Source organism: Acanthopagrus latus, chromosome 3 (genome assembly GCF_904848185.1).
Source record: "Acanthopagrus latus isolate v.2019 chromosome 3, fAcaLat1.1, whole genome shotgun sequence".
In the NCBI taxonomy this organism is placed as follows: Eukaryota; Metazoa; Chordata; class Actinopteri; order Spariformes; family Sparidae; genus Acanthopagrus; species Acanthopagrus latus.
The window spans coordinates 143319-157500 of NC_051041.1; the positions used below are offsets into that span (position 1 = coordinate 143319).

Consider the following 14182-nt stretch of genomic DNA (forward strand, 5'->3'; position numbering starts at 1 on the left):
AAACGTTCCATCCAGGAGTATTCAACATATAAAATGATGTTGGCTCCACAAATGGAGACCAGAAAGAAACTGTGAACATGGATGGATATGCTTGCTTTACCATTAATTACAAAGGAGACTACATGTAAGTCAAAAACATTAAAAGTATTTATTTGTAGTTCTTGAAAGTAGTTTTTTTATTACAAATAGTTTATATAAATCCAAATAAAGGGGTAGTGCATTCAAATCGCTCAACATCGCACAAACAATACTCTGTATTTGCAGAAACAAACAGTAAATACAGTTAATGTCCAGATTGCTATATCAGTAACAACATTTTAAGATTTTGTGCAGCTTATTTATCTTTAAATTTAAAACACATTCAACAGTGAACTAAAAATACACATATATTCTCTGGCCAGTTGTGTAGATGTGCAAAAATTAACATGAACAAAAATAAACAGATGAACATTTTGCCTGAAAGCAACATTTGAATGAAAAAAATAACTATTAAGAACATCAACAGTTAGTAGATTGTGTGTGTGTGTGTGTGTGTGTGTGTGTGTGAGTGTGTGTGACAGAGACTAAGAATGAGAGTGTCATTAAACTACATTACTTGTATTGAAATGTTGCTCGTCTCTCTTTCAGAGCAGCAAAGCGATCAGTAACCATCTCATTGAAATCAGACGTGTTCCTGACGAGCTCCCTCTGGAGAACATGGCTGCTGCATTCAGATGTTCCAGCCTGTTTCACTGAGCAGGAACGTCTTGATTCTCTTCAGCGGTGACAAACACTGCTCAGCTTCAGGTAGTAATGGGTAATGAGAATGTTCAACAGAGCATGTCAGAAAATGTCTCCTGGTGGTTGTATCTCTGCAGAACCTGGTGCAGAACCTGGTGCAGTGCCAGAGGACCACAGCAGGATTCTGATAGATGAGACAGTTCTGTCTTGAGCGTTGCCTTGTTCAGCATTCAGAGCCTCCACAGTGCTGCTGCAACATCTCTGCTGTAGCAGTGTGGTGCTCACAAGGTGAAGGAGAACCTTTGTTTGGTGTGAGCCCGGATTGTGTTGCAGAACTCCCACCATAGCTCCTGCTTCTCCTCCTCTTGTGGTTCCTATCGCTGTTTCCTGCTGCTGTGGAGTCTCTGAGTGCTGCAGACCAACAGAGTTAGTACATGAACATGTGAGCGCCTGGTAGCATTTAGAAAAGTGAAGAAAATGCTAATTTCAAAACACTAATATGTATCTAGCCATTAGTAATAACACTATGTAGCTTTACTCTGTGCATATACAGTCAGCAGCCACTTCATTAGACACACCTGTGCAGTCAGATTCAATCCAACACAACAGCTGCTGCAACTTCTGCTTTTACAAACCTGTTCAGCTCTGACTCTGTCAGAAAAGTGATGATTCTACTTCATCTTCATCACTGATGTGGCAGTGGATTGTGCAGTACTGAACTGCATTATCTTGAAAAGTGTTTCTAATATTGTGTATGTTAATGGAGAGGACAAAATATTAGGAACACCAGTCAATATAATGCACTCTAATACTCCACAATCAGCCACTATGACCTCAGTAATAACCAAAGTAGAATTATCACCTTATTAACATCAACAAAAACTGAGCGTGCATTAATAACATTAATGTAGATTTTATAGCAGAGCTGTTGTTGTGGATTGTATCAAGTTACACATGTACCTAATAAAGTGTCGAGTGAGTGTATTTCTTTCTGACCAGGTTCAGTGTGGTGGTGTCCAGTGAACCCGATGTCCTGGTGGATTCAGAACACTGATGAGGTCATCAAGGTTCTCGTGCACAGTGTTGACCATCCTGCACTGTCAGATAAGATTTGTTGACTCAACTTGACTAAATCAAGTCATCTTGTTGCTTTGACTGAGTTAAGTTGAGTCAACTTATAGTGTCAAGATTCTTGCACTTCAAAACATGAGTTGATGCAACATGCAGTCTGTTTCACTCAACGTTCTTTCTAGTTGTTCTAGAAAATATCATATAAGATTAAAAAGAATTTGGTTGAACTTATTTTATCAAGTTCTCACAAATGCTTATCAAGTTAGCTCAACATGAAATAATTCATTGATACAACATGCAGTTTGTTGACTCAACTCCTTGTATCAAGTAATTTGGACTAGAAAATATTACTTCAGATAACTGTGGTTGAACTTATTTTATCAAGTTATTTAAAATGAATAATCAAGTTAGCTCAACATGAAATAATTTTTCAACTTCTATTACCGAATTATGTAAGTTTACAGAAATTGATAGATTTCATAAAAGTGATATCTACAAAGATAATCTAAATGAGAACTAGCTGAGTCAAACTCAAAAATGAATGTGAATGTGAAAAAATAGCTGAAAAGACATAACACGCATTTAACCCACATTCCCCATTAATGTTGTGTAAAAGCACAACAGTCATTAATTCAACCATCAGTGTTTCTGACCAAACACAAACTGTCGACTGAAACTCTTCTAATCACTGCTCTGCACATGGACTGAAGAACCTCACAGAACCTCACAGAACCTCACATATCACTAAGGTCTGTTAAAGCCTGGGGCAGCTTTAGCTCAGTAGGTAGAGTGGGTCGTCTAGTGATACTGAACCCCAAGTGGCTCCTGATGAGCAGTTGGTGCCTTGCATGGGCCTCCACCATCAGTGTATGTGTGTGTGAATGGGTGAATGTGGCAAGTGTTGTAGAGCGCTTTGGGTGGTCAGTAGACTGGAAAAGCACAATAAATAAATAAAAAAAATTAAAAATGCAAGACCAAAGACTCTCACCTTTATTATGCAATTATCAGCTTTACCCCCCTTATCAGCGCTGCAGCTGAACGTGATGATGTCATAACGTGTCAGTGCTGAAGCTCGTCCACGTTCTTAAATTCTGAATTGATGGCCGTCAGCTGTTCAGCCCCTGAACCTGGTCAAACAGTCATTTAGTGCCTCAGACCATTTGAAGGAGGTGTCAAAGTAGTTTGTGGTAGTTTGCTGCCCTTTGAATTCAGCTAGTAGTGTTACTTTGTTTGAAAGCACGAGACACAAGCAAGCAAAGCTGAGTGGACAATCACGACACCACGTTATCTGAGAAGCAGCGTAATTATTTCAGTTTCCACACTGATGGAAAAGTAACTCACAAAGATCCGTCAGCTGTGACGACATCACATCTGCACCTCACCTGCTCACCACACAGATGAGGCAGCAGAGGCCGGAGCACCGCAGATGAGCGGCGCTGCTGGAGCAATGTCAAGTGTGAAACATCATTCATCAGGCTCAGCTGCAGCATCTCATCAGACCTCTGTCACCGACAAGACAGCCAGATTTATACACTCATACATTCGGGCAGTCATTCAACAGTCACAGACAGTCACAGACGTACAGAGTTGTTGCCATGGAGATGAAACACCATCCCTACTGATCGCATCAGAACCAACTGACGGTTTCAGAATGGGTCCGAGCAACTCTGTGAGTTGTGTCACGGTGAATCTACTTTAGCATGAACATCAGAGACTCTTTGTCAGACACCAACAGTATTTTAAAACAATAAAGATATATGCTCGTATATATTAAATACATAGTAGATGTAAGTCTGGTCAGCTGTCAGTTGCTGCGTACACTCTGTGGCTCTCCGGCAGACTCCTCCATCAGATCCCTATTTCCTGTGGTGGTGCACTTTGACCGGCGGCGTGCTGCGTCATATGACGCTTCATGTTGGACACCTGTGTGAATCTCTTCCCGCACATGGAGCAGCTGAATGGTTTCTCTCGTGTCTGTCCCGTGTGCTGCATCATGTGTCTCTTAAGATTTCCTCCCTGAGTGAATCTGAGGCCACACACGGAGCAGCTGAACGGTTTCTCACCCGAGTGAGTCCTCAAGTGTTTTTTAAGAGCTCCACTCGCTGTGAAGCCTTTCCCACAGACGGCACAGCTGAAGGGTTTCTCTCCAGTGTGAATCCTCATGTGAGCCTTCAGGTTGTGTTTGTGGTTGAATCTGTTACCACACTGACGACAGCCGAACGGTTTACCTCCTGGTTCCACCACTGGGTTCTCCTCTGTCTGACTGTCGTCCAGCTCCGACTGCTCGCTGCCACACTTGTGTCGTCTGAAGCCAGACAGCCAGGTGAACTTCTTGTCGCAGATGCTACAGCTGAACTGTTTCTCTCCAGTGTGGACGGCCATGTGCTGAGTCATGTGGACCTTCTGAGTGAAACCTTTCCCACAGAACGGGCAGCTGAACGGACGCTCACCCGTGTGAAGCCTCTCGTGTGTCTTCAGGTTAACCATCCGGCCGAACCTCTTCCCACACTGAGAGCAGCTGAAGGGTTTCTCTCCGCTGTGACTGGTCATGTGACCCAACAGCGCCCTCTTACAGCTGAAGGTTTTCCCACACTCGGGGCAGCTGAAAGGTCTCTCTCCAGTGTGGATCCTCACATGAGTCTGCAGATGTTCCTTACGACCAAACACCTTCCCACAGTCAGAGCAGTTGAATGACTTCCTGCTGCTGTTACTTCCTGTTTCACCGTCAGAGACCCTCGGAGAGTTCGAACCTGTCTCGTGTCCTCTAGTCTCTGTCCAATCATCATCAGCGTAAAATCCAGAAGAGTCACCCCTCTCAGGTTGTAGATGTCCATCTGGATCAGAGTTTCTGTCTGGTTCTGGTCCTCCACAGTCCTCTCCATGAGCTTCTGTCTCCTTCTGTGAGGAGTGAGGTTTCTCCTCATAATCATCTGCACTCCTAACAGGGACAGGAGGGATATGATCGGTGCACAGCAGTGAGGACTCACCTCCACAGGTGTGTCTCTTGAGCTGGTAGAGCCAGGTGAATCTCCCGTTACAGACACTGCAACTGAACCTGTTCTCTTTGTTGTGGACGGACATGTGCTGGGTCAGGTGTCCTCCGTGTTTGAAGCTCTTCCCACAGACATAACAGCTAAATGGTCTCTCTCCAGTGTGGATCCTCAGGTGGATGTTCAGGTTGTCTTTGCGGCTGAATATTTTCCCGCACTCCGAGCAGCTGAAGGACTTCTCTCCGGTCTCTGTTTTTTTGTTGTCCTGAGCTTGACTCTGATTGGACACCTTACAGATGTACTGATGACTCTTCAGCTGAGTGTACCAGGTGAATCTGTCGTCACAGAACCGACAGCGGAAGCGTTTCTCCCCGGTGTGGACAGACATGTGATACGTCAGGTTCACCTTCTGAGTGAAGCTTTTAGAACAGAAGGAACAGCTGTAGGGTTTCTCTCCGGTGTGAGTCCGCATGTGGATCTTCAGGTGAGGACTGCGGCCGAAGATCTTCCCACATTCTGAGCACCTGTACGTCTTCTTACCTGTTCTACTCCTCACATCACTGACAGGAACCTCAATGATCTTTAGGGAGTTCGGAACCAATTGAGGTTCTCTGTTCTCCATCCAATCATCGTCACTGACTTCTGTCTTCAGTTCTGAACATTCTGAAGTCTTGTTCTCAGTGTTGGGTTGAATTAAATTCCAGATTGGCCTTGAATGAATCCAGAGTTCCTCTGGTTCCTCTTTAATGTGTGGAGTTTCTGTGTCCTCGTGGTCCAGACTGGGGTTCCACTTTTCATGGAGAACCATTTCTTCACTCACCAACAGCTGCTGGATGTCTGCAGGAGGCAAAGAGAAGATATTTATACTTCAGTCAGACTGTCAACCTCATGGAGAACCATTCGTATGTATAAGATGTTCCCTCGTTTAACACTGGGGGATAGCAAAGTCAAGTAAAATCTGCAGGTAATTAAGAACCTTTAAAATAATTAACAAGCCGCTAGAACTTCCTTTAAAAAAATCTATATGTACCTTAGGGACAGGAGAACCTCCTAACAGAACACTAGAGCCTCCTAAAGGCCCATGAAAATCTCCTAAGGGAACACTAGAACCTCCTCAAGAAACACTATCCAAGTAAGGAAGCTAAAACCTCTTAAAGGAACACCAGAACCTCCTAACGGAAGACTAGAACCCCCTGAGGGAACACTAGAACCTCCTGAAGAAACACTATTCATACTTAAAGAACACCCTAAGAACAATCTTAGAGAAGATTCTAAAGGAAGACTAGAACTTTCCAAAGGATCACTAGAACCTCCTTGACAATCATTATACCTACTTAAGGAACACTGGAACATCCAAAAGAACCTTGTAAAGGAACATTGGAACCACCAAACAAAAGACTAGAACCTCTTGAACACTAGAACATCCTAAAGGACCACTTGAACCTATTAATGGAACACCAGAACCTTAAAGAAACTCTTCACCTACTTTATGAAGACCAGGACCTTCTAATGGAACACTAACACCTCTTAAAAAACACTATACCTAACTGAGGGACAGGAGAACCCACTAAAGGAACACCAGCCCCTCCCAAAGAAACACTATACCACTGAAGAAGCAGCTGAACCTCCCAAAAGACCCCTGGAGCACTGTTAAATCATCTCACCGTCTACAGGCATCACTTAGAGATCAATCAGAACCTCTCAAAGCAAAACAAGAACCACCTATAGAACCCGTGGAGTCTCCTTTGGGTTCTCTAAAAACATACACGTGGATAACAAAGTCCTTTGAAGTTTAACTTTTTCCTGACTACTCAGTCATCCTCTAAGTGTTTATTCCTCTAAGTCAGTGGTCCCCAAACTACGGCCCGCGGGCCGGATACGGCCCGCCTCCACATTTGGTCCGGCCCCCTGGACAATACCAGAGAGCATTTTGATTTTTTTTTCATATATGTGTATTTGTATTTTATAATAAAGTTGGACTTTTGCAATAAAATGTTCCTTAGTTATGAACTATTTTCATTATTAACTATTAGTTAGTAACTATTTTATACACGCATATAACGTGACATTCTGTTCCACCCTTCTGCAGTCTGTGCCCCTATCTGGCAACCCCCAGAAAAAAAATCCTAAACCCGCCCCTCTCAAAGAGAGAGTGGAATGATGGCGAAAAGATTAGGTAAGAGAAAAATTGATTCAGAATGCAGGGCATTTAACCTGCAGTGGACAAACGATTATTATTTTGTTCAATGCAAAGAAAAGGCTGTCTGTCTCATCTGTCAAGAGGCGGTGGCGGTATTCAAAGAATACAATCTGCGGCGACACTATGAATCCCGTCACAAAGACAAGTATGATAGCTTGCAAGGCCAAATGCGAGCAGACAAACTCTCAAAGCTAAAAAGTGGACTGTTAGCTCAGCAGAATACATTTGTACGCCAAGCTCAGCTGAACCAGTCATCTGTTCGGGCCAGCTTTCGGGTTGCTCAACTGATAGCAAGCAGCGGTAAACCTTTCACTGATGGAGTGTTTGTCAAGAAATGCATGAGCGCTGTCGCGGAGGAGGTGTGTCCCGAGAAGAAAGATGTCTTTAATGCCGTGAGTCTATCAGTGAGTACAATCACCAGACGCATTGAAGAAATCGGGGGTAATGTATATGCCCAGCTGCAGCAGAAGACGAAAGAATTTGAATTTTTTTCATTAGCACTGGATGAGAGCACAGACGTGCAGGACACCGCGCAGCTGCTCATTTTTATTCGTGGAACTACGACGGGGGAGGATATTTTCGGCAAAGTGTACCAAACCATGGAAGAGTTGGACCTGGACTGGTCAAAGCTGGCCAGCATCACAACTGACGGGGCTCCTAGTATGGTGGGCATGTCTCGGGGTCTAATAGGACGCATGAACCGGGAGATGGAAGAACGGGGTCTCACCGCCCCGCTACAAGTCCACTGCCTAATTCACCAGCAAGCACTGTGCTGCAAAGTGTTGACGTGGGATTCTGTCATGAAGGTTGTGGTGTCATGCATAAACTTCATCAGAGCAAAGGGACTTAAACACAGGCAGTTCCAAGAATTCCTGTCTGAACTGGAATCTGCGCACGGAGATGTGCTGTACTACACAGAGGTCCGATGGTTGAGCCGGGGCAGAGTTCTGAAGCGTTTTTACGAGCTGCTACCTGAAATTAACGCATTTCTTCATTCACAAAACAAAACGGTGCCAGAGCTGATTGACCCAGAATGGAAATGGCACCTCGCATTTTTAACAGACATGACAGAAATGCTGAACAGCTTTAACTTGCAACTACAAGGCCAGGGGAAACTCATTTGCGACATGTATTCCCACATAAAAGCATTTGAGGTGAAACTAGAGCTGCTTTTGGGACAAGTGAAGAGAAAACACGCAATGAAGATGTCAACACTTTTTGGCAGCACGTATATCTGCGAGCAAACCTTTTCACGCATGAAACTGCTGAAAACTCCAATGAGATCAAGATTGACAGATGAACATCTGCATCAGTGTTTGAGACTGGCAGTGACTAGAATGGAACCTGACATTCAACTTCTCACCAGCCAGATGCAGGCCCACAGTTCACACTGATGAACATACAAAGGTAAGCTCACTTTTCTGACTTGAATGAGTCATTCTGAGTATAAACAAATATAATCATAATAAAATCTACTGGGATAAAATCCATCTCCACAACCATACTGGTGGTGGTACTGGTTGTGCTGTGTAGGTGCTGTATCACTTAGTTCAGTTTCTCAGCCTGCTTGCTTTGTGGTTTTCACAGGGAAGTTGATGAGAGAGAGAGAGAGAGCTGCAAACAGCGATATCTACAAGCCTACTGGAACCTACAAAAGGATTATAAGGAAGGAACACAAGAACTTTGAAAGACTGCTCATATGAGTCATTTAAGTAAGAGATTCTGCTCTGACAACTAAGCTGAACTTGGACCTGTTAAGACTGTGCACGGCACAACAGAAAGTTTATGTTCCATGGACTTTTTTTCTGTGAAGAACCCAGAGAGTGTTATTTGGTTATTATTTATTTCATTAATAGTGTTATTATTTATTTTCTGACTTTTGTTCTGTGAAGAATCCAGAAAGGGTTATTTGATTGTGGCTTTCTGGAAAACAATACATTTTTACATTTAGGCACTCCTGCAATCGTCACACTTTTTCTGTTACAAACTGACCCTGGCCCCTCATCAGAGAAGGAAAAAGTTATGTGGCCCTCACAGGAAAAAGTTTGGGGACCCCTGCTCTAAGTATTTATTCTCAAACACCAGGTTCTCATCAGTTTGTTCTCCCCAGTTCTTCACAGAACACATTAAGTAAACATGCCATGTTGTTCCCATCTGAACCTTTGTCATCTTCACTCTTCACTGGGACAGGACTGATATCAGCATCCTCCTGATCGGCCCACAGTTCTTCCTTTTTCTCTTTAATGTGTGGAAGTTCTAGGTCCTGGTCCAGACAGGGGTTCCACTGTACATGGGGAACCTTATCTTTACTCACCAACAGCTGATGGATATCTAAAGAGAACAAGAGACACAAACGAATATCATAATTATATAATAATTACCATTATTATTGTCATTATTTTCATTATGGTAATATTAGTATTATTGTTATGTTATTTTGTTGTTGTTATGATTACTGTTATTACTATCATTATTGTTATATTGATATTATTGTTATTATTGTTGTTATTACTGTTATATTATTATCATTATTGTCATATTAATGTTATTATTATTGTTATTAGTGTTATATTATTGTTATTATCAGTCATCATTATTATTGTTTTTGTTGTTATTATTATCATTATTGTCATATTAATAATATTATGTTATTTTATTGTTGCTGTTGTTATTATTATCATCACGTTATATTGATGTTATTGTTACTTTTATTAGGGCCCGAGCAGCAACTGCAAGCAGTCAGCGAAGGCCCTATTGAAATTGTATTGTTTATTATTATTTATTATTCTTGACCAACTGTTTTGCCCAATTTCACCCCTTTCCCAAACTGGAAAAGTTGTGTAACTTTGCAGGGACGACCGGCCACTCCCGAAATTCGATATTTTTGGGTCGTCGCACACGGTCCACGCGAAATGGCTCAATAGCGCCCCCTACAAAGTTGAAAAATTCCCATAGGGAATGTCAATGACATTGTCGTACCTGAACAAAAATTGGTAAAGATGTTAAGCATACCCAGACGCACAAAAATTTCTCTTGCCAGAAAGCTGAAATTCCAACAGGAAATCGGCCATTTTGAATTTTATTTTTTTTACTCAAAATGAACTCATCCTAGGGATTTCACCCAATCAACTTCAAATCTGGTACAGATCATCTCCAGACTTAGCTGATCTAAAGTTGTGCTCTGCACGTCTGTAGATCAAAGGCCGTAGCTGTTAGGGGTCGATAAATTTTGGCGAATGTTTCAGCGCTTGCCATGTAAATTCTAACGGCTCTCACGCCCACATACTCGAACCTAGAAGCTTCAAATTTGCTAAGCATGACGGGAGCTCAGCCATGAACGTAACGATGTATTAACGTCCCACCTTACTCATGGCGCCCCCCGGTGGTAACAGGAAGTGACCAGTTCTTACTCTTAAATTTACTGATGCCGCATAGTTCACTCCATCAACTTCATTCCACTTCTAAAACATAAAGAACAAGTTGGTGAAGCTACATTATGAACGCTGTGAGGCTATGAGTAATGGTGTCCGCGTGGCGGCGCAGCGTTTTTTGATCATTCGCCAAGAAAATACGTTTGGCTTTTTGACGGCTTTAATAAACTCGTATCATCGTGAAAATTGTTACACAGTCAAGGCTGGCGACCTCTAAAATCTGATGTGGGCGACGCCCATGGGCGGGGCCAAATGCCTCTGTAGCGCATCCCCTTACCTTTACATGTACTGATACCACATAGTTGACTCCATCAACTTCATTCCACTTCTAAAACATCCAGAACAAGTTGGTGAAGCCACATTACGAACGCCGTGAGGCTACGAGTAACGGCGTCCGTGTGGCAGCGCCACGTCTGTCCATCATTCGCCAAGAAAATACGTTTGGCTTTTTGACGGCTTTAATAAACTCGTATCATCGTGAAAATTGTTACACAGGTCAAGGGTGGCGACCTCTACCATCTGATGGGGGCCACGCCCGTGGGCGGGGCTAAATGCCTCCATGGCGCCCCCTTGAACACCTCAAAAACGCCTCCCGATAGGGGTTTTTATGGAGTTGGAACATGAAAATCGGTACACACGTAAGTCGACCAGACGAACAAAAAAGTCTCTTGCACTGACGGTCCACTGCAAACAGGAAGTTGGCCATTTTGTTTTGAATGCTCATTTTGCCATGATTTCCACATTGAACCATCAACTGCTCAGGACTCCTTCATGCTTTGTCCAAATTGCTTGAAACTGTGTGTGATGAGGGGTCGCCCCTGAACACACCAGCCTATGTCCGGTTACTGCCCCCTGGTGGATGAAACTTCAACTGGTCATATCTCCTCCATGCACTGTCCGATTTGCTTCAAACTTCATGTGTGTGATGAGGGTCCAAGTCTGAACCCACTCACCCACATCTGGTTACGTTTGTAATGATAACAGGGAATAACTCTTTACTAACTATTCAGATGCCCAGACAGGGCTCTACTTTCATCATGGTCTTTGACAACACCTATTGGTCACACGAGAGTGAAAATCAAACTTGAGGCCAGCTTTTGATTCAAATCATTTTGTATATACACTTTCTTGTATAATTACTTTTGCTACACATCAATATTTCAATTTCATTAGCAGTGTTAAATTAGGTGAGACTGTGCTATGATCATTAAAGATTATCTTTGTATAACTTTTTTTTTTCCGTCTTGCATGTTTGACGATAATTTCACACTGGAGCGAGGGCCCGCATAACCGCTCGCGGTTTTCTAGTTGTTATTATTATTGTTGTTGTTACTATTATTATTTAGGGATGCACCAATTTTCAGCCACCAAAAGCACATTTTCATTTTTTCGGCTGAAATACTTTTATCATGAAACAACACAGCCAAAACAGAAAGTTGTGATGAAGCATCTGCATAAAGTTTCCCCACGTCGGGTTTTATTTATCACCTGGCAATCTTATATATATATATATATATATATATATATATATATATATATATATATATATATATATATATATATATATATATAATATAATACACTGTTATGTTTTAGGCCTCCAGAGAAAATACTGTTATATCTTCCAGCAGTTGCAGTGTTGTTCTGAATGTACTTTGTTGTAGTAGTCTTGTCATGTCATTGTCTGTAACCACTTATCCCTTTCCATGGGGTCACGGGGTGTTACTGCTGGAGCCAATCCCAGCCTTGTCTCAGGGCGAGGGCAGGGTGCTCCCTGATGAGCAATGTGGGGTTCAGTATCTCACTCAAGGACACTTCGACATGCAGCTCAGCCCTGCCTGGAGCCGGGATTTAAACCACCAACCTTCCGATCACTAGTCGACCTGCTCTACCCGCTGAGCTACAGCCGTCCTGTTGTAGTAGTCCTACAGAGAAAATTTTTAAATTTTCAGTGTTTCGGTTTTCTGCCAAGAGTATTTATTTTGGTGCATCCCTATTATTATTGTTATTATTGTTATTATTGGTGTTGTTGTTGTTACATTATTATTGTTATTATCATTTTTATTATTGTTGATGTTATATGAATATCATTGTTATTATTATAACCCTTCTGTGAAACACAAACAGGTTTTTTATCGACTAAAAGTCCAAAATTGAAGATATTTTATTTTGAATCGACCAAATCAAATGTGATTAAAGACGAGCAGCACGTATTGATCATTCTTATCATTGATCACAGAGATTCTTTATTGATTGATTATCAGCTCATTTATTGTCTCTTCACTGATCTATCATGAACTACGGACTCGTTGTCATGGTGACGCATTCAGATCAAAGGTGAGCTGACAGGGAAATGTGCTAAGCTAACATTAGCATCGTGACTTCTTGCAGGAGTGCAGCTGTGACTGAGGCCAGCTAACGTTAGCTTAGCATGATTAGCTGTGAGTAGAGTGTGCAGCAGCAGAAACAAACCTGTAGTTCTCAGCTCAGGTTCCTCCATCAGCTGACGGTGCGGCTCCATCTGTCTGTTTACACTCAGCCTAACGGTGTCCTGATGTAGCTTCAGCTAACAGCTAACGGCTAACACACCTCTGAGTGAAAACTGCTGACCTACACACCGGCACTTCCGGGGACAGCTTTCAAAACAAATGTCAGAGTGGTGATCACCCTAAAGAGTTTCTGAAATTAAAATCAATAATTAGAGTCGACGTGACTGACGCTTCTGTTACAATAAAACACAACGTGTGCTCATGTTGTGAAAACACAAACTGCAGGAATCTTGGGTCTTGGTCTGGTTCTAGGTTCTAGGTTCTGTAAAGATGCAGAACCTTTTTATTGCTGTTGTTTTGATGAGTTTGAGGGTCGATGATCAGTCCTATTGCTGTTTCCTGCAGACGTACAGCAGATGTCAGCGGTTCCCCCTCAGCAGCAGGAGTGCAGCTCCAGTCTGGACCAGGAGGAACCAGAACCCACAACATTAAAGAGGAACCAGGGGAGCTCTGGACCAATCAGGAGAAGGATGATGTCACCAGGTTCACTTTCACTGCTGTCCCTGTACAGAGTGAAGATGATGATGAGGACAAACCTCAGTCCTCACAGATGGAGACAGAAGCTGATGGAGAGGACTGTGGAGGACCAGAACCAGACAGGAACCCTGATCCAGATAGACATTCCGAGACCGAGGACTGTAACAGTGACTGTAACAAGACCAAACGACCTCCGTTTGGTGAAAACGCTCTAACAGGAAGTGATGGAGCTGCTTCGACAGTGGGAAGGTGTTTGGCTGTGAGGCTCCACCACAGTGACAGAGAGCGGCAGGGTAGAGCAGAACCTTGACTGGACTCTTGACGGCCCTCTGGGGCTTCACTGGACTTATTGTTCTGCCCTGACACATTAAATCTAAAAAGGACCAAATAATTGACCTTGTGCAAGTCTTCAGAGTCTGAATGGATCAAAGTGTCTTTATTATTGACGAGTCAGCAGAACGTGATCATGTCAGGAAATTACAATCAGCTGATTGCCTCAAAATCAAAATGTGTTAAAACAATGAGAAACTTTGTAAAATCTTTTAATTTGAAAGAATGAAACAACATTCTGTTTACTGACTTGTTCATGTGCTGCCCTCTGGTGGTTCTGCTCACGTCACATGACATCACTATTTCTGCTGTAAAAAGTTAATCAGCTGGTATCTAAGATCAGTTGAAATCAGACAACAGTATTGATCAGATGTTCTGCTCAGACTGGAATCAACATCAAATATTAAATCAGAC

The 14182-nt window shown here is 42.6% G+C and overlaps 1 protein-coding gene across 7 annotated transcripts; it reads right to left on the bottom strand.

The window, feature by feature from the left end:
- Positions 1-169: 169 nt before the first annotated feature.
- LOC119017264 (gastrula zinc finger protein XlCGF57.1-like) lies at positions 170-13363 on the bottom strand. 7 transcript variants are annotated; one of them, XM_037093838.1, is made up of 6 exons: positions 12885-13311; positions 12277-12337; positions 9296-9312; positions 2780-5618; positions 1717-1817; positions 170-1131 (listed from the first exon to the last, which is right to left on the bottom strand). In XM_037093838.1, the coding sequence occupies exons 1-4, from the start codon at positions 12931-12933 to the stop codon at positions 3640-3642; spliced, it is 2106 nt and encodes a 701-aa protein (XP_036949733.1). In that variant the 5' UTR covers positions 12934-13311; the 3' UTR covers positions 170-1131; positions 1717-1817; positions 2780-3639. The 7 variants fall into 7 exon arrangements, with proteins under 7 accessions (XP_036949733.1, XP_036949735.1, XP_036949737.1 ...); XM_037093842.1 differs by having other exon boundaries at positions 171-1131; positions 9122-9312; XM_037093841.1 differs by having other exon boundaries at positions 172-1131; positions 9142-9312.
- Between the last annotated feature and the right edge of the window lie 819 nt (positions 13364-14182).

Coding starts and splice junctions, on each gene's coding strand:
- LOC119017264 (XM_037093837.1), bottom strand. CDS start 12,933: ATGGAGCCGCACCGTCAGCTGATGGAGGAACCTGAGCTGAGAACTACA. Junction 9,313..12,884: donor ACCTGAGCTGAGAACTACAG/GTTTGTTTCTGC, acceptor TGTTCTCTTTAG/ATATCCATCAGCTGTTGGTG. Junction 5,619..9,141: donor GAAGAGTGAAGATGACAAAG/GTTCAGATGGGA, acceptor TGCCTCCTGCAG/ACATCCAGCAGCTGTTGGTG.